This window comes from Marmota flaviventris, chromosome 10 (assembly GCF_047511675.1).
Source record: "Marmota flaviventris isolate mMarFla1 chromosome 10, mMarFla1.hap1, whole genome shotgun sequence".
Taxonomy (NCBI): domain Eukaryota; kingdom Metazoa; phylum Chordata; class Mammalia; order Rodentia; family Sciuridae; genus Marmota; species Marmota flaviventris.
The window spans coordinates 18,419,168-18,439,427 of NC_092507.1; the positions used below are offsets into that span (position 1 = coordinate 18,419,168).

At 44.4% G+C, this 20,260-nt stretch overlaps 2 protein-coding genes across 3 annotated transcripts; both read right to left on the reverse strand.

The window, feature by feature from the left end:
- Window positions 1-394: 394 nt before the first annotated feature.
- Window positions 395-8,059, reverse strand: Syf2 (SYF2 pre-mRNA splicing factor). 2 transcript variants are annotated; one of them, XM_027937719.3, is made up of 7 exons: window positions 7,950-8,059; window positions 7,633-7,743; window positions 4,975-5,100; window positions 4,142-4,259; window positions 3,717-3,807; window positions 2,347-2,445; window positions 395-838 (listed from the first exon to the last, which is right to left on the reverse strand). In XM_027937719.3, the coding sequence occupies exons 1-7, from the start codon at window positions 7,974-7,976 to the stop codon at window positions 673-675; spliced, it is 738 nt and encodes a 245-aa protein (XP_027793520.2). In that variant the 5' UTR covers window positions 7,977-8,059; the 3' UTR covers window positions 395-672. The 2 variants fall into 2 exon arrangements, with proteins under 2 accessions (XP_027793520.2, XP_027793521.2); XM_027937720.3 differs by having other exon boundaries at window positions 7,633-7,740; window positions 7,950-8,042.
- Window positions 8,060-13,150: 5,091 nt separating this feature from the next.
- Window positions 13,151-17,692, reverse strand: Rsrp1 (arginine and serine rich protein 1). The gene is made up of 5 exons (XM_027937718.3): window positions 17,532-17,692; window positions 16,756-17,341; window positions 15,596-15,747; window positions 14,299-14,382; window positions 13,151-13,634 (listed from the first exon to the last, which is right to left on the reverse strand). The coding sequence occupies exons 2-5, from the start codon at window positions 17,282-17,284 to the stop codon at window positions 13,518-13,520; spliced, it is 882 nt and encodes a 293-aa protein (XP_027793519.2). The 5' UTR covers window positions 17,285-17,341; window positions 17,532-17,692; the 3' UTR covers window positions 13,151-13,517.
- Window positions 17,693-20,260: the final 2,568 nt, after the last annotated feature.

The window sequence follows — 20,260 nt, forward strand, 5'->3', positions numbered from 1 at the left end:
GTGGCCGGCGTTTGTGGGAGGGAGTGCACGTGTGTTACCACACACCCTAGTGCACGTAGGCAGGTATTTGTTTTACATGATAAAGGAGGAATTCTATTCCACAGCAGTTAATTATTCTTTTAAAAGGGAACTAACTACACATGGTTGACACTCGCAGGAGGACAGCGCTGTCCCTGCACTTGGTCCTGGGCAGCCCTGGGTGGGCCGCACCAGCCCTCCCGAGCTGACTGCCACCTGCACTGTCCTCGGCTTCAGAGTTCTCAGCCCCAGTGGCCCCACAGCCCAGCTCTAGATCCTGTCAAATCCACCATGATATTCACACCACGGACGGCACCTGGGCGCTGCCAGCATCGAGCTCAAAATCCTTCAAAGATTAGACCATCCATCATACACGTTTAAGATACATAGAAAAATAATATAATTAGGATTTATACAAAGTAGATTTTTACAAAACAACTTCACTACAAGAAATACATCTCAGATCCAAGCACAAAAACGTGAAGTCTACGTGGAAGTGCACGGGGAAGAAAGACGTTTATTGTGGAATGCTGAGTGGGGAGGCAGAGGCTGAGTGGGGAGGCGGAGGCTGAGCTCTGGTTTACTGGGACAGCTGGGAAGAGACTTTCCATTTCTCACTCCGCCCTCCACCGTCCAATGCAGTTCCTGAAGGGATCAGACAGCCGTCCCTCTTTCCAGGTTCTGCTTGGTCTCGGCCGTGTACTTCCCATAGAACCGCTCGGCCTTCTTGTTGAACTTGGCGTTCCTCTCGTTGATGTAGTCGATGTCCGCGTCATCGTTGTAGGGACGTCTCCGGCTATATTTGTCTCGTTTTTCAATTCTGGGAAAAAAAACATTTTTAAAGTTCAAAACCACCTTCTGTTTTGATCTGAGTAACGAAAGGCAGGCACATTCACGGGAGGGGCTCTGCTGCCCGCCCCCACAGGCAGACAGTGAAGAGCAGAACCAGCGCTCAGTGCCCAGGGCGCTCAGTGCCCAGGGCGCTCAGTGCCCAGGGCGCTCAGTGCCCAGGGCGCTCAGTGCCCAGGGCGCTCAGTGCCCAGGGCGCTCAGTGCCCAGGGCACCAGTCAGGAGCGGGTCAGTCTCCACCAACTTTAAGCTGAAATTGCTAACCAGCAGCACAACCTCAGGTAGGAACCATGAAATTCATTAATACAAACTCCTCCTTAGACTCCGTCTAAATGAGCAATGACCCAGGGTTAGGAACTGAACAAATACCTTATGACTTAAAATAAGGTAATTATTATAATATTATTTATGTTAGTAACAATGACCCCGGTTAACCCGGTGCATTGCTATGTGCCAGACACAACAATAACACTTTACATATACAGTTCCTAAAGTTAAAACGTACTCTGCTCTACCTGGTATTCATTTTTATCAGTGTTAAGAAACACAGGTAAGTGGCTACGCACCGCTGGATTCAATCCCCCGTATTAAAAAAAAAAAAAAAAAAAAAACAGGAAATTGGGCCAGGCTGGGCTCCACGGTAGAGCACTTGCCTCACACATACGAGGCCCTGGGTTTGATCCTCAGCAGCACACAGAAATAAATAAATAAAGGTACTGTGTCCAACTACAGCTAAAAATATTCAAAAACAAAGTAAAAGAAACAAATAGAACTGCGGCACACTCACAGGACGCTCTCGTTTCTTCCAACATATAGTGCAGTGGGTGTTACATTGAAATCATTTTCTTTAGCTCTTCCTCCTCTGACTCTAACTGCTGTAGGGTAGGCCTGGAACGTCCCCGAAGCCCCTCGTAGGGAAAGCCTGGCACTCGCCTACAGTGCTTCTGGGAGGAGGTGGAATCTCTCACAAGCAGGGGGCTTAGCTGGAAAAGTCAGGTCACTTGGTGTGCCCTTAAAGGGACACCAAGATCCCAGCCCTTTCCTTCTCACTCGCACCTCGCTGCCTCCCCCATGAGGTGAAGAGGCTCCTGCATCATGTGGGCCTCCATCATCATGTGGGCCTCCATCATCACCAGCTGCCACAACCCAGAGCAACAGGCCAGCAACCGTGGACTAAAACTTCGGAAACCTGAGCCAAAATAAACCTTTCCTCCTTGTAACTTGTCTCAATTTTTTGTCCCAGTGATGGAGAGCCGACACATGATGGTCAGATTCCATCAACATGCGCATCTCTATTCCGGATCCTGGGGACTGAATCCACATGGCTGCCCATCCTCAAAACCACTGAGGATCCGAGGCCAGACAAGAGCAAGTGTCGTTTCTGCCTATTTAACTCTCTCGAAGCACAACGGCCTGAGACACACGCCAAGCCCACCCTGTCATTCAGCAGCAAATAGGCAGGCTGCTCTGAGGACTCACTGTTTCTCCAGGTCCATGACCATCCTGTCAATCTCCTCTGTGGAAGGCACGTGTGTCCCATGAAGGAGGCTGTTGGACGTCGGGAAAAACTCTTCTCCACTGAAAAGACAGCAAAATGGACTTAAAACAACACCACAGATTTTCACTTTCAAATTTCGAACTAAATTACCACTCACGATCTCTCGGTGTGACAAGATATATACATACACTTACTGTGGCATTCTACTTTTAAATTTAAAAAAAAAAAAGATACAGAATTAGAAAGGACCTAAGAAATCACCTACTCCAACACCTTCATCCTTCAGATGCACAAGGCAATGGCCCCGCATGAAAGGGCTCATCAAAGGCTGCAGAGTTGGGATTAGAGCTCTGAACTCTAGATCTCTTTCCACTAAAGCAGTAGCCTTCAAGCTACAGTCATCACATGTTTTTGAAAACAGTTCTACTGGGACACATTCAGTCATTCACGGATCTCTATGGCTGCTTTCACACTGCACTTGCACAGGTGAGCAGCTATGAACGAGACCACATGGCCCGAAAAGCTCCAAATATCTACTATCTGGTCCTTTATTTAAAAAAACAAAAACAACAACAACAAAAAAAAAAAAAACACCCCACCTGGGGTATGGTAACTCATATTTGTAACTCCAGAGACTCAGGAGGCTGAAGCAGGAGGATCGCAAATTTGAGGCTAGCCTCAGAAACTTACTGAGACTCTGAGCAACTTAGTGAAATCCTGACTCAAAATAAAAATGGTTGAGGATATAGCTCAGTAGTACAGAGCCCCTGGGTTTAATCCTTCAAACCAAAAAAAAAAAAAAAAAAAATTCACCCACCCCAGCACTAAAGCTTTCTGCCTCATAAATAGTATCTACCTGTGCTAATCTGGGTCTTAGCTATCAACACTCAGAATGCCAGCTTGAAAGAGAAACAAGTGGTTAGTTTAACTGCAACAAAGTGAACAACAGCCAGGCCATGTGAGTGTGGGTGGCACATACCACAACCTCAGAGACTGGGAAGGCAGAGGCAGGATTGCAAGTTCAAGGCCAGCCTCGGCAACTTAGTGAACTCCTGTCTCCAAAAAAAAGAATAGGGACGCAGCTTAGTGGTACGGCTCGCCTGGGTTCTAGCCACAGTGTGTGTGTGTTGGGGGGGGGGGGGGCGGTGTGGTTGACGAGGCTTAACTGCTATCAACTGAATCATAAATAGTGCTGAAAAAAACATTCCTAGGAGCTGCTAATAACCCACAGCTCAGCATAAAGTGTGCCAGTATTTACACCCTTGTATGTGTAGGTGTGTGCACATATAACCACATAAATACACGCAGCCCCCAAGATGAGAAAACAACATCATAAAACCTATGGACTTACTGTTTTTCCCTCAGTCGCTCATAGGTTTCCATGTCAGGTTTGATTTGCTTTGTCAACCGATGATATTGGCGTAACTGGGCAGCAGCATAATCTAAAAATGAAATGAGAATCAGAGATGACATGTGTCCTTGTTCGGCCGTTACTATTCAGAAAAAAATCAAATTGTCATTAAGTAACATGTGCACAGACACTAATCCATGGTCCCTTATCCGGAATATGCCGGTATAGACACCACAAAGAAGAACCAGGCTGAAGGCGCAGAGCCTTTTTTAGCTCCATCCTCTAAGATGCATGTGCCTTTCCCTAGGGTTTAGGCCTCTCAGCAAACATTCCACGGAGGGAGGAAGCTCGAGCCTCCACTCAGTAAAGCAGAAGGCTGAGGCCAATGCTGTCTGACAGGCTTATTCAGGAAAGGTCAATTTTACCTGAAAATCCCAGGTCAGGATTTTTCCTTTTCTTTTTCCTCTCCCACCTTTCTGCATCTTCTGCACTTATCTCCAGCAACTTCACCTTCTCATAGTCTTCCCCTCTTGCTGCACACTCCTAAAAAGAAGAACAAACTGGTTCCCTCAATTATAATTCAAGCAATTACTTAATCTAAATCAGCAAAGTTTGAATAAAGACATTAAGCTAGGAAGGAAGTTCCTGTCCCTCAGTGTGGAAAGGTGTCCACAAGATGGACACAGTGGCATATGCCTGAATCCCAGCAGGATGGGAGGCTGAGGCAGGAAGATCATGAGCTCAAAGCCAGCCTCAGCAATTAGTGAGGCCCTAAGCAACTCAGCAAGGCCCTCTCTCTAAATACGATATAAAAAAAGGGCTGGGAATATGGCTCAGTGGCTAAAGGATCCTGGGTTCAATTCCCAGTACCCAAAAAAAAGAAAAAAAAAAAAAAAAAGGGCGTCCACAGATGACCAACAGAAAAAAGACATTAAGCAATACTTTTTTAAAAATGATTGCTATATGAAAGAAATCTAGGAATTTGATGTGGTATATAAGGGAGCATATGATACCTTTTAGTGTTTAAACAGGTATCAGACCCTATCTTGAACGTTTTGCATACGTTAACTCATTTAATTTATAATTAACTCAAGGTTAAATAACTCGCCCAAAGTGTGGCAGCCACAGAAGAGCAGAGCTAAGCTTTCAATTCCAAAACATTGGCTGCGGAGCCAGACTATCAATGACCATGTTCCTGTCTCAATGCAAGAGAATGATGGAAGACGGAGCTCATGAAGACAGCGGAGTAGTTTCTGACCTTTTTCTTTTCTTCTTCCTGCAGTTCCCATTCTAAACGAGCCTTTTTGGCTTCCCAGTTTGCAGGCAACTTAAGTCTTTTATCTTCTTCCACAACTTCCTGGTGATTCAATTTACGAGCTTCATTCTAAAACCATAAAAAAAGTTTATCAGAAATACGAAAAGAAGGCACTAAAGTTGTAGCTCAGCGGTAGAGGCACTGGGTTCAATCCTTAGCACCACAAAAATATAAATAAAATAAAGGTATTTTGTCCATCTACAACTAATCTTAAAAAATATATATGAAAAGAAATCCAAATAGATCTTGCCTTTTTTGAGGAAATTCAGGAAAGACACGTTGACACTCCCTTTCTACCCCAGGTGCAACAGTCAGCCATTACACGTTAGTCAGCTTTTTGTTGCTGTGACCAAAAGACCTGACAAGAACGACTCAAGAGAGGAAGTTTACTTGGGGCTCAATTTCTGAGGGTCAGTCCATGGCAGTCACTCCAGGGCTCTGGGCCCAAGGAAAGGGGCAGAAGGGTGTGAAGGAGGAAATCTGCTCAGTTCACGGCACTCAGGAAGGCGAGAGAAAGAAGCTAGAGACAAGACAAATCCTCTAAGGGTATATCCGCCCCCTATACTTACCACTCTGCAGTCCATTCAAATGATTAACCCATCAAATGATTAATCCACTGATGAGGTCACAGCTTTTATAACCCAATCTTCTTACCTCAGAGTATTGCTATATTGCCTAACAAATGAGCTCTTTGGGTGACATTTTCAAATCCAAACCACAACAGCCACCAAATGATCTTAAGCAAGGGAACAGCAGCCTAGTGAGGCATATCATCAAGAAAAATGCATCGGGCTGCACTGGTTTTCCATTCCAGAGCCTAGAAGTTAATATCAGATTTGCCCCTGTTTAGCCCTGTGGTCCCTTAAGTTGGATCAGAACAAGGTTTTACAAAGTGGGAGACCTATACCACAGGAGCACTGGAAAATAGTCTACTTTTAAACCTCGAAATTCTGATCAGTTCAAAGAAAAAGACTTAATTTGGGGCTTAAGAACTTTAATACCTCTCTTAATATCCTAATCATTTCTAAGACTCCCCTACTTTTGAAACATTTTAAAAGTTTATTTACATTGAAAGCAATAAAAGGAACTTCCCATTTGAAGTACTAGTGAAGAATCGATTTTTAAAACAAAAATAAACGCATAAAACAAAATAAGTACATTTTCTTAGACAAAACTGAAGTTGGATGTTTCTTAGGTCACGGGATGGTGGCAGGTAGTCCAGAAAGCCGTATTTCCTATAGATTCCAGATAAGCTTTCATTAATCAATCCAAAGTAAATACTTAAGCATGTTTATGTGTTTATCAAATCAACTTTTCTGGACAGAGAGAGATACTCCTGGGACTGGCAGTGCAGTTGAGTAGTAGGACACTTGCCTAGTGTACACAAGGCCCTGGGTTCAATCCCCAACACCACCAAAATAGAACAAGTGCCAAGAGAGACACTGGTCTCAATTTCCACCCCTCATACACTCTTAGCTCTGGCAATGCCCTCTGGTTTGCCATCAAACAAAGTTGCATTTGTTGCATTGAAGGAGAGCACAAACCAAGGGGAACTTTTCAGTAAGAAAATGTTAAAAGAGACAGTTACAAAATATGAGTTTGTATCAGATGACTACAGTTCAAATTCAAGGCTTTGATTTGGGCATTGTCAAAGGCAGGGGCATTCTAGGATGAAGTAGCTTCAATTTTTAGATAGGAGACAGGAGGAACAGAGTAAGACTATAGTGTGTGTATATATATATATATATATATGGTAATGTATGTATATATAGTATATATATGTATGGTAATACAGTGAGTGGTGTTTGGTCACTTTTATGACCTAAACAGTCTTCTTGATTTTGTCTCACTACAATATCTGGAGTGATGCCGAGGTTTTGTGGAAACATGGCCTAGCTGTCAGGCAGGCCACTCCAAGATCAAAGTCAGGGGATTTTTTCCTTTCCCAGTTCCAACTGTAGCCAGCTGTTTGCTGGACTCTTATCCCTAATATGAATTCTCCTCCTTTGCATGTGCTGCCTCCACTGAGTGTCTCTTCCTCCATCCCCTTTACTTGTCCGATGTCCTATTCTTTCAAACAGTGGTTTAGTGTCACCTCACTGGAGCCCCTAAAGCTACACTAATCTCTCCTCTGCACTCCCAAGGCACTTTATTCCTACCTCAAAACTGCATTTACTGCAGTATAATTTCTGGTTATAAGGTTTTGTCCTTAAATAAATAAATAAATAAGGTTGGTTCTCTACTTCAGAAGAGGCCTTCATCTAGCTGAACCACCACACTACAGAGTTTCAGCGGTTTGTTGATTGTTAGTCATATTAAAAAGCTCCTAATGACACGACACAGGTTTCTTCCAATTTCTAACTACATATTTCCTTAAGTAAAATGCAGCGCTTGTTAGAGCCACAGAGCAGGGAGGCCACGAGTACCAGGCTCCCCAACTCAGCCCAGGCAAGTTAAATCCAGTGGGCGGGACGGGGAGCGAGCGATCTGATCTCGACGCGCTTTAGGGTCAGGAGCCGCCACGAGGAAGATCCAGCTCCGCGGTCTAACGAGTGCGGGGCCGGACGGGGGCAGGTCGGAAAGGGGCCCCGGGCTACTCACTCGCTTCAGATGCAGCTCCCGGAATTTGCGCAGCCTCTGTTCGCGCTTCTGGGCGGCCAGCTCCTCCGCCGCTGTGCGGAGCCCCTCCTCAGCGCGGTCCACCGGCACCTGCTGTGAGGAATCCCGCTTCAAGCCGGGCTCGGTTCCAGGCCAAGTCCCGGCGAGTCGTCAGCCCGGCCACGACCCCACTGGCGACAGACCCCGCGGAGTCTGCGCCTTCCTGGCCCGACGCCCAGGGCTCCGCCTCCATCACTCACCCCTACCTCTCACCGAAACTCACCAACAAAACCCTCCCAAGTAAGGCCGACAGCACTTACCTGTTCGACTTCAGCCGCAGCCGCCATTACAGCCTTATTTTTCCTATTTCCGGCAACAACACTGAGCACTTCCGTCAGCCTCCGGACAGCCCTCCTAAGCCCTGTCTACAGGCCACGCCCCTTCCGGGCGGCCTCAGGAACTTGGGACCAATCCCGGCCCCTTTTAACAGCGAGTTGTTAAAATTGGTCAAGGTTCTGCGCAGCCGCAGAAGGCTGCAGAGACGAGGGCAGGAAGTGACGCAGGGGAAAAAAGGATTGGAAAGTCCTCAGAAGAGGAAGGATAGAAAGGTAGGGCTCAGAGGTCTTGGTAGGAAATCTCCTAGCGTACGTGCTGTTCCCTAGAACATCAAGTTCTTCCTGACTGCCTTGTCTCAGTAGAGACATGATTGATACTTGTTTTAAAGTCCCTTCCATAGTCTTAAGTTTTTGAGAGAGAGAGAAAAAGAGAATTTTTGTTTGTTTTCGGTAGACACAACATCTTTATTTATTTATTTTAATATGGTGCTGAGGATCGAACCCAGCGCCCCGCGCATGCCAGGCGTGCGCGTTACCGCTTGAGCCACATCCCCAGCCCAAGTCTTTTAAGTTTTTTTTGACTGTTGGGGCCCGTCCAGTCTTGTTCTCTTAACATGCCCAATGGAGTATAATTAATAACATTGCTAAAGTTAAGATGAAGCAATAAGGTGAAATGTATGAAAATTATTGTTTCCTGACAACTGCTAATTACATGTAGAAATGAAAATGTGATCTCCCAAATGAAAAAAATATCTAACAGTAACATAAAATAATTCTAAGTAGGCAAAGTTAAATCTCAATAAATGAAGGATAATCTTTTCGAGTTAGAAGACTATCACAAAAAAAAATCGCCAAAGTGAGTTTATAAATATGTTACTCCCATCAGAATCTTGAGAGATGTTTTTAAATTTTGGTTCTGGAAGATGATGTGGCAAAATGTGTAGCTCTGTGGAGGGCACTTGCCTTGCATGTGTGAAGTCCTGGATTGGATTCCCAACACAGTAGGGGAAAACAAAAACCTATAAGTTCAAAACCACTGAGAAATATATACGTTGGTGGTAAAACTGAAAATTGGTCCAACCCCTTGAGAGTTAGAAGACAATATCACAAAATATCAATTTGGCAATAAGTAACAAAACAATTACTCTTGGATTCAGCTATGGCTCTTCTGGGAATTCATCCTGCAGATAAAATTGCATAGGTATGCGATGACTTACCTATGACGTTATTCATTTCAGGTTTTTGTTTTTTGGCAATAGCAAAAAAATTGAAAACAAACAACTGTCAGATTATGCTACAATGAAACACCATGTGGCAAATGGAGTAGTTCTCCATATATTTAGAAAGATCTCAAAAATACACTGAGAAATAAGAAGTGTGGAACTGTGTACCTGGTATGCTACATTTAGAGAGGTGATAGGATTAGGGTTACTAGGAATACATTTTATTTTGCATAAAGAACTAAGGGGAGGGGCAGAGAACTAAGGGCGATAAAAAAGAAGGTAATAGAAGTAACAATCTAGGGAGGGTTACTTTAGAATCCATTAAATTTTCCCTATACTAAAGACATTTTTGAAATATAGGAGGTGACTTCCTTTGTTTGGTGTAATTGATAGCGCCTGGGGTAAAGCTGGAGGGGAAGAAATAGAAAGGCTAAGAGTTAAATAGGCCCCAAGGGCTGTTTGCTGGGCTCAAGGATATTTAGAAGTACAGAATGTTTTTCTCACTTTTATTTTCTTTTGTGGTGCTAGGGATCAAACTAGGGCTGTTAGCCACTGAGCTGTATGCCCAGCCCGACCTTTTTTTTTTTTTTTTCCCCTGACACCTTCTTCCTGAAAAGACTTCATTGTATTTTATCACAGAAAAAAAAAAAAAAATCAATATTCTATGTCCACCTACCCTCAAAGACATTAGTATCTATTTGTGCTGTACAGTCTCCGGTTTTTGTTTTTTGTGGGGGTTTTTTGTTTGTTTTTGGTGCACTATAATTGTTCTGCCTTATATTTCATGTGAATCTGGGCTATTCCCAAACTTCATATCATCTGACAGTACTGTTAACTTGTAAATTAAAATTAAATTCAAGAAAAATCAATGAACATTTTTTAAGTATTTTTCTACTAAGAGATATTGCTTTCAATCTTCAGACCAAAAAATATTTTAAAATGTGTTTTTGTGTCTATTACAGAATTGAAAAACAAGACCAAAATGACTGGAAATAGCTGAGGCTGGCTTTGAACTCGTGAATCTCCTGTCTCAGCATCCGAAGCCACTGGGATTAAAGGCGTGCACACATGCTTATGTATTTCTTATATTCACTTGTATTAGAAGTTTGGGGATTTTTTTGGCAGGGCACTGGGGATTGAACCTAAGAGCACTTAACCACTGAGTGACATCCCCAAGCCCTTTATATTTTTTGAGACAGGGTCTTGGCTAAGTTGCTTGGGGTCTCACTAAGTTGCTGAAGCAGACCTTGAACTTGCAATGCTTCTGCCTCAGCTGCCAGTCACTTGGATTACAGATGTGCACCATTGCACCAGACAGAAAAGTTATCTGTGCTTAAGGTGAAACATGCTGGGCTTAGAAATTATATTATAAATAGGCAAGTCATTGTTGTGCTGAATTTGTCATATATCTGGACAAAAGCTTGAGGTAGGATGCTAAATTGATAGTAGATAATGCAAGGAAGCCAACAATGGCTTCTGGAAATTCACCTGTGTCCTCTTCTCTCTTGGAAGCAATCACAATTACAGGTGCTGCCTATCCCACAGTACACATCCTTCTCTCATAGAAGCCAACAGGGAAAAGAAGACATCCTCTAATGGCCCTATAAAAAATTACCATCTTCCAAAAGGCAAATATCCTTGGAAGAAAGGAAGTTAAAACATTTGGTCAAAATATTGTGGATCGGGGCTGGGGATGTGGCTCAAGCGGTAGCGCGCTCGCCTGGCATGCGTGAAGCCTGGGTTCGATCCTCAGCACCACATACAAAGATGTGTCCGCCAAGAACTAAAAAAATAAATATTAGAAAAAATATATATATTGTGGATTGAAACCAGGGGCACTACCATTATCACCCGCTTTTTTGGATGGTTGCCGCAGTCTGGCTGGGCACACAATCACGAGCCACCACACAGCTTGTAGATTCAAACAGCAACTCTTTATTCCCGAACTCACACCAGCCGTCTACAATCACGTTCTGGGGAAATCCACGTTCTCTGCCCAAATTCACGTTCTCTGCCCAAATTCACCTCCACTGGGCTTCTATCTCCAAAATATACTGTCTGAATCCTGTGAGAACTCAAGGGGAACTCAGGCAGCAGGATACGCCCTATTCCCAGGAGGAATAATCTTAAACCTTAAACCTGGAACCTAAACTGGGAACGCCCTAAACACGATTATCTTAAAACCGGGAACACCCTAATCTGCCTTGGTCCTTGAGCAAGGTCACCTACATTCAATGTCGCTGCAACATGTCAGCAACATGGGGTACGCTGGCAAGGAAATTGTCATACCTACTTGGCTAATGGCTCCCAGCAGATGGTAGCTCCTTAAATTGCCCCAACTGGCTTGCCAGCTACCTCAGGCCCTGGGGTTTCTGGAATTACAGGTGTGTGTCACCACACCAACTGATAAATATTCTATTACCTGCACTTTACCTGGCCACTGATTCAGAATTGGCTAATAAAGTAACTGAATTTTTAAATACATAATTTATTGGAAAGTGCAAATAATGGACAGCACAGCCTGAGTGTGATACTAGAAACATTTGATCTTCATCCCTTTCTTGGCAGTTCCTAAAACCTTTCCTGATAAAGGTTAAGTGATGTTAATTTACAATAAGTCCCCTTTAACTATACCATGCTTATGCTAATTAGTGGCTTGGAGGGTTGGTTGCCAAAGGAACCAAATGATTAATTACAGGGTTCCGCCTTACCTCCCCACCTCTGGGAAGGGATGGGGTCAGTTAATCACCCCATGGCTAATGATTCAATCACTAATTGGTAATAAAACCTCCATAAAACCCCTACCATATTCAGAGACTGGGGTTTGGGTTAAACATCCCTGTGCCAAGAAGGTGACACATCCCAAAGCACCAGAGATGCTCCCTTCTGGACTTCACTCCCTGAATCTCATCATTTGTATCCTTTCTAAGTCACCAAGTTTCCAGCCACACAACCCCACCCCACACTTGGTGAACCTTTGTAGGTGAATAATCAAACCAGGATTAATGAACCTGAGGAACACTTGCAATTAGCACCAGAAGGGAGCAGGTAATCTTGCAGGACTGAACCCCTAATTTACAAGGTCTATACTACCTTCATGTAGCTTCAGAGTTGCATTAAAACCCCAAAATTAGAAAAATTGCTTGGCATGAGAATCCACGTCAAAGTATTTCCTTTTTGAACACGTCTTTTTTGCACCATTTACTGTCACTCTTCGTTATGCCTGTTCCTATGCTAAAAATTAAGGGAAAACACACCAAGACATAGTATGGTCCAAGGGAACAAATGTTTATAAATTTTTTTCAATGACACCCAATTCTAAAAAGGATTTCTACTTTTTGCCTAGGTTCCAGCACAACATGCTTCCTTGCCCTTGCTTAAGCAGTTTGAACCTGGCATCTTAAACTCAATTTAAATGTTATGTCACTATTGCAAAGGTCACATAAAATCAGCTTGTTCAGAACAGCACATGACTACAATCCCATTAACTATGGAGGCTGAGGCAGGAGTTAAAGACAGACTCCCACAACTTGGACCTTCTCAAAATTGGGGGACAGATTGGGGGGAAGGCATGTCGCTCAGTTAGTAAAGTGCCCTTGGGTTCAATCTCCAGCACCAAAAAGGTGGGGGGAATTCTAAAATGACTTGGCCTCTTAAATGCACAAATAATGCCAACTGTACTTAGTTTCCTGCCCTGAAACTCAATAGTATACTACACATTTCATAAAATTTATATCAGCTTCTCAAACCTTAATGAATGTATTTACATGAATTGGGAATACAGTTAAAATTCAGAGGCTTTGAGGGAGACTTGAGGTTCCTTCCACTTTTCCTCAAACTCAACAAGAGGCCCATATGAACCCAATATATTGTCAATTTATGGACTTGATGAGCAAGGATGATTTTAAAGATACTCCCCCCCTTTCATTTAAGACTTAAGGAATTAATACAAAATAAAGACAAGACAATAAAAATAAGTAATTTATTAACAAATATACAAAAACAAACACAGTTCAATCACTGTGTTTGTCTTACAAATTTGTCTTACAAATTTCAAATTTCTGTATAACCAACTAATATTATACAATATTTACAGGTATTTACAAAGACTCCCACCTGTATGTAAACTCTGGTCCATTTGTGCTTTCATATCTTAAAGAGAAACATAAAACGTTAATGTTTTTAACTAGGAAGTATATGTATCTTTTCTTATTGATTTAATTAACAAATACCACTATTAAATTACTCAAAGGGTGGAGTAATGCTAAAAACAAACTTGGAATTTAAATAAAGTGCAACTTAGGCAACCTTAGTCATTAGTTTTCTTCTTTTAGACAGGTATCCATAGTCCATACGGACTTTTTTTCTTATCTATTTTTGGTGATCCTGAAGAGGTCTCTTCAGCAGCAGTTTTAGCTATCTTCTGTACTGGTTTTGCTACAGAATTCTGTAAGACAATAAATTAAGTCAGCTTCTACCCACATTTTGTGGGTGTGGTGCTGGGGATCAAATCCAGGGCTTTATGCATGCAAGGCAAGTACCAAATGATCTATATACCCCAGTCCAGCTTCCACATTTTACACATTAAATAATTCTATTAGACATTATTAACCAAATACAAAGCATGGACCTAATTTGTAACTTGGTTTAAACTGTAAAGCCAAGAAACTATGGGGGTTGGGGAGACAGGCCTACACAAGCATCAGTTTTTTTGAGATTTGCTTTTAAAGCCTTTAAAAAAATAAAATCGGGCTGGGGGTTGTGGCTCAGTGGTAGAGTGCTTGCCCAGCATGTGAGGCACTGGGTTGGATTCTCAGCATCACATATAAGTTAATAAAGGTCCATCAACTTAGAATTTTAAAAATAAAATTATTTCAAAAATTAAAGGAGAGAAATACTCAAAAAGAAAAATACTGAAACCAAGTACATGTTAAGATATTGGTAGGTACCCATATAATGCCCACTTGTAAAGTGGTATAGATTGTGTTTACAAAGAGGCTTAAGCTTAGCAGGGCTTAAGTCAAAGATTAAAAGAAATGATAAATGTCTACATTATTTCAAATAATTTTCTAAACCGAATTTTTGGATAGCTAATGCATTAATATACTTACATTAGAGCTAAAAGCTATGTTTTTCGGCTGGGAAGATTTTTCACTGGGATTTTTAGTTCCATCTTCTGTTAACCTTTCCGACAGCTAGACAAGTAAGAGAAAGACATTTCAAAAAAACCCATCCTTGGTTTTTTAAATAACTGTATAAAAAGCCTAGTTGTATATTACAAATTTTGTAATGGACACACAAATCAAGTTGAATCTAACACCATATAGTTAACAGCCTAAACAAGATAAAACTTTCCACTTAGCAAACTCAAATATTCAGCAGAAGATTAAAAGGCACATTTTGCCAACAATATTTTCTTTCCCTACCACAAATCCAAGTAACTTTTAAATGTAAAGACATACCAGAAATAACTAGTTTCAAGGAACTAAAGACATTTGCCAGTTGGGTACCTAATCAATACATGACTCAACTAAGACCTTACTTGTCTACTAACACTGAACAAAACCACACCTGGATCCCAATGATAGATTTATTTTATCAATTTCTACCTTATATCATTTATCAATTTTAAACTTTAGATTTTCACATTTAACTTAGAAGTACAGTAATTTGCCAACACACTTCCTGCATATTTCTGGAGAATTATAATAAACTTATCTGCAAGTGAAGCAGGACTCCTCTTCTGCAATCTCTCAAAACATCTGGAATATATTGCATATATTATGAACGGGACATCTATACCACAGATGCCCCACCATTATAAAGTGTACCTTTGCTTAACTTAAAAACTGTCTTTAATACCTTATGCAAATGGAACCTGTCACAAATTCTAGCATGCATATGGAACTACCAACACAAAACTAAGCTTTTAGTGTGTGAACATAAACTTTAGTTAAACCTCTGATGTTTTTAGCCCATGTATCAATTACCAACAGATTTTCTTCATCATTGTCTGGAGACCACATTCATGATTTCTATAAGACAGAAATAAAGCAGATAAACTATACTGTATGTTGAGCACAGATATGTGGGAACATAATCCTGCAAATGAAAGCTACAGGAGAAAAATAAAGGCACTCGTCTATAAAGACTGAGTAGGGAAAACTACTCAGTCAGAAATCTCCAAAGTACCAGTAACAATATATTCAGAATAAAATTCATTATCTTCCAATTTCATGAGTGTTGATACTGTCTAGCATCATGGATCTATTTTGATATTGGCAAATTTTACATAGCTAAACTTCCCAAGAAGTGTAGCCCAGAATAAATAAATAAAATGGCTTTTCAGATCTTTCTGGCAGTAAGCAGCTTTAAAAAGAAAGATCTTCTGGTACTTAGAATACTTACCTCAGACTTTACACCATTACTTGGTACATCTGCTCCATGGCTTGTTTCTTTAGCTGAGAGAACAGTTCTCAGACTAGCTGGCAGGTCAAAGTTGGTTGTTCCCAAAGCTTTTGCTGCATTGGCTTTTGCTATTTCTAACAGCTCCATTCGATCTTTTTTAAATAAATAAATAACAAGACATTTGTTAATCCTGTAGCAGTCTCCCCCCAAAAACTAAGACCCACAAAACAAGCTTGTTTTCCTTGAGAAGCAAAATTCTTTACCTCATTTGGTATCAAAAGCATTCCTGAATTACCCAACACTTCATTTTTCCAGATCAAAAACCATAATTTGTATTTTATTTCTGAACATTAGCAGTCTTTTACTATTTACCAATAATTGATGTTACAATGTCACAACAGTTCCAACTTAAGTATTTCTACCTAATTTTGTAGTTCTATCTAGGATATCAAGTCACTCATTAAGACAGGCTCAATACTATTTTGTTCATCAATACAATTAACAAAAGGTGTTTTGACATTTTTATTCCCAACAGCTAATTTGGAACCTTAAGGTCAACAACTAAGAAGTTAACATTTAAAAAAAACGTATAGATGCCAGGCCCACACTTGTAACATTGAAGAAATCCCAGCGGCTGGGGAAGCTGAGGTAGGATCCCGGGGTCAAAGTCAGCCTCAGCACAACAGCAAGGCGCTAAGCAACTCAGTGGGACCCTGTCTCTAAATGGAATACAAAATTGGGCTGGGGGTGTGGCTCAGGGGTCCAGTGCCCCTGAACTCAATTCCTAGTACCAGAAAAAAAAGAACTATACTAATAACAATCAACCACAAGGGAAAGGGTTTCCTCGCTTTGAACTATTAACGTCACAGTTCAAAGAGAAAAAATCTAGTCAATTTAAATGCTAGATACCCATAACTTCAACTAATGACCAGCTACAGTTTTCCCTCTAACAAATAATTTAAACGACACAACGTTGGCTCCCTAGGGGCTGGGGACATGGCTCAGTTGGTAGAGTGCTTGCCTCTTGTGCCCAGGGCCCTGGGGCCAATCCCCAGCACCACCACCAAACAAAAACACCTTTTTTGGCTGCCTCGCCTACTCACGTCTCCACCCATGCAAAAAAGAGGAAGTTCGCTGCGCTCTGAACCCAAATGCCCCACCTTTTTCAGTTAAACGAAAAGGGGTCCTGCTGCGCGACCGGGTCCGGGATCTCTCCCGCCACCTGCTGTGCTCCTCGGGGTAAACGGTGCGGCCGAAGCCGTAGTAGCGCCGCCCCCGCGTGATGGAGTAGTACGACCTTCTGTAACACGACCTTCCCCGGGAGCGCGACCTGCTCCGCGACCGGTAGGGCGAAGGCGAGCGGTGAGACCTCCGCGGCGGCCCGTAGCGCCTCTCCCGGTACCGGCGGCCGCGGGAGCGCGAGCGGCTCCGCGAGTAGGACCGAGAGTAGCGCCGGTACTTGCGCTGATGGCGCCTCCGGGAGCGAGAGCGCGACCCGCTGCGCCTGCGGGGCCGGCTGCGGCTCCTAGAGGACGCGGGGCTGGATCGGCGCGTATCAGACCGGGAGCTCCCGGACGAGGAGCGGCTCCGCGACCGCGACGACAGGCGGCTGGAGCGGCCCGACCGCGAGGTCGCGGGGGAGTCCTTCTGCGGCGAGCCAGGCCACATGTCGTTCACGTAGTTGGACATGGCGCCTGCGGCCAGGGTTCCTTCAGTGCAGCGCGCGCCTCCGCAAGCTCACGGCCTCTGCGACACAGGGGAAGGAAGAACCAAAGGTCAGGTCCCCGGGGGCGCGGGCCGAGCGGCAGCTCGACACCAACGACTCTGCCCCAAAAGTACCGCGGCCTTCCCGCCCCCACCCGGTCGCCGGACCCGTCCGGTCCCCAGGCACCCGCGCCCAGAAGCGCAGCCTCCGCCCCGTCGGCAGGAAACTCACCGCTGGCCGTCAACACCTAGCAGGACGGACAGAAAGGCCCAACGGACGCCTCCCTCTCCAAACTCAGGACGCAGAGTGTGGTTTTCGTAAGTCTTTTGGAATTCCTAAGACTTCAACCTTCACCTCCGACGTCCGGACGCCAACTGAGGGGGGAAGTTCGCAGACGCAGCGAAAGTACTAGAAGCTGGCGCCCGGAGCATGCGCAAAAACGTTGAGCGATGGGCGTGGCTCTCCTGCGTTCCAACCGACACCCAGCCGCCTCGCTCCGCCCACCGCCTCGCGCTCTTGCCACCTAGGTGCGCATGCGCGGGCGCTTACATCCGGGCATCCTGCTGCGGCTTTGTTTTTTTTCGCTGAGAGAACTCCGAGCCGGGAGCTGGGAGCTGGGAGCCGGAAGCCGGTAGGGGGAGGGGGAGGGGTGCGGCCGCTGGCGGGACCCGGTCGCCTTGTAGGGAATCCGCCCATCTAAAAACGTGCCCGTTACTGTGACGTGCAAACTAATGGCCCCTAAAGATACCCCGCCCTAATTTCCGGGAACCCGTGAATATGCCATCTGAACATGGCGAAAGGAATTTTGGAGACGGGAACAGGGTTGTGGACCGGGCGGTGAGACGACCCCGAAGCCCACGGCTAGGCCGTCTGGTCGCCGGTCGGCCCTCCACGGAGAAGGCTCCCTCCGGCTCGGGCCGGTGACCGGAGTCAAGCTGGAGACCGGCCTGGCGGCCTCAGCGCTGCCCTCCACGGCGAGGCGGCCTGGGACCTGTCCCAAGGGCGGCGCCCGGTGAACCGGTGACGGCCCTTTTATTTCCAGGGACTTACAAATAGGTGCACCCCAGCGTTTTGTGGGAATAGAGCACAACGGTTAGCTTGAAAAGTGAGGGTTGATTGCTTTTCCCAGGAGCGCTCCAGCACCGGGCTACCCCCAAGACTTTTTTTTTTAATTTCGAGACAGGGTCTCACCAAGTCGCCCAGGTTGGCCCCCCATTTCAATCTGAGTTTACCCAGTAGCTGGGATTGTAGGCGTGCACCACTGCGCTCAGCATTAATTGATTCCTTTTAATTAAATGAACTAACCACTTAAGTAAGGAGCGTCCAGACGTCTGTATTCCTTTGCAAGTGCATTGTCTAAGAACCACTTGTTTTGGAGGAACATATGAATGCTCTCAACTCTTGATCATCTTCACCCCACGTCCCCAAACAGGCACCCGAGTGGACGGGTAAACACCTGAACACCCACGGACATCATCTGCCTTGCTTTCAGTGTGCAGAGTGTGATCCACATCTTTGAGGATTATCTTGATAAAAACGATTATTAAAAATTGTTTCTTTTTCTAAAATCCTTTCTCAAGCAAGATACAATGCTTACTTTAACTGTTCTCATGAAGAGAACGTTCTCATGAAGCCTTGTGAGTGAACAGAAAAATGACATAAATTTCACTATTCTAACTGTACAAGGACACAGTGCCTTTATTTATTTTTATGTGGTGTTGAGGATTGTGCCCAGTGCCTCACACATGCTAATGAAGCCAGAATTAGACAGGCAGGGGTATAGATAGGTAAATGGAGTCAGCTCTGATGAAGGAGGCCAATTACAGGGAGTCGGGAAGTTGGAGACTACCCCCTGAGGGATTGGAATGCCCCCAATCAAGATAACCTGCTCCCTCCAACCTGTTGCTAAGGTAACCTGTCCCAGGAATTGCCCCTCCCTACAGGGAGCTATAAAGTTAATTAATGTGTCCAGGGCTGCTCCATCCGCCCCTTCCCCCTTCAGCCCACCTGGCTCCCACCTTTTGGCTGTCCATCGGAGCATTCCTGGGCCTAGTTACATACACAGGAGAAAGAAAAGAGGGAGAGGCCAGAGAACAAAGGAAACCTATGACAAACACCTTGATTGTGGGGATACCAGGATACCAGCTATGACCCCCTTCTCCTCCTGGGAGAAGTCTATTGATATCACCAGTAATGAGTTCTGCTTCCTCACATGTTGAAGTTTGAACATTAGAGAAGCACGACGGGGCAAGCATATGAAGAAGGGTTTATGTAAAAAGGGGTAACAGACTTTATATGTCCTAGCCTTCCTTTGCTCTCCTGCTCTCCTTATCTTTCTCCTTCCTGCAAACATGACTAGAACCCAGGAATGCCCAGTGGGACTGCCAAGAGGTGGGAATCAGGTGGGCTGAAGGGGGAAGGGAAGAAGGGTGCAGCCCGGGACACATCAATTGACAACTTGATAGCTCCTTGGGGGAGGGGGGCAATTCCAAGGACCGGTTACCTTCATCACAGGTTGGAGCTGGGACAGGTCCTTGGTAAGGGTGGAGGAAGGGCTCTGAAGGAATTAACAATTCAATTCCTCAGGACACAGTCTCCTACTTCCGGGGACTCACTCAGATTGGCCTGACTCTTCTGACCTGACTTGATTTATCTATGTATATTGACTGCTGTTAGGTGCAGGGCAGGCTGAACAATCGTTAGCTGCAGGACAACCCATGCACTCAAACCCCCCTCTGCCTGGTCCTTTATCACCTGTTTGCATCAAGTCTGAACACTCCACCCCACTCAAGGCTGAACACTCGACCCCCACCCATCTAGGGCAAAGGAAACCCACATCTAGCCCCTGCCCTGTCAGGGACTAGAAGGAAATTCTCCTTCAAAGATTAGCCTGACAGCCCCCTGGGAGACATCCTGCCTGGGAGGCATCCTGCAGCTACTTATCTCACCTGAGACATCCT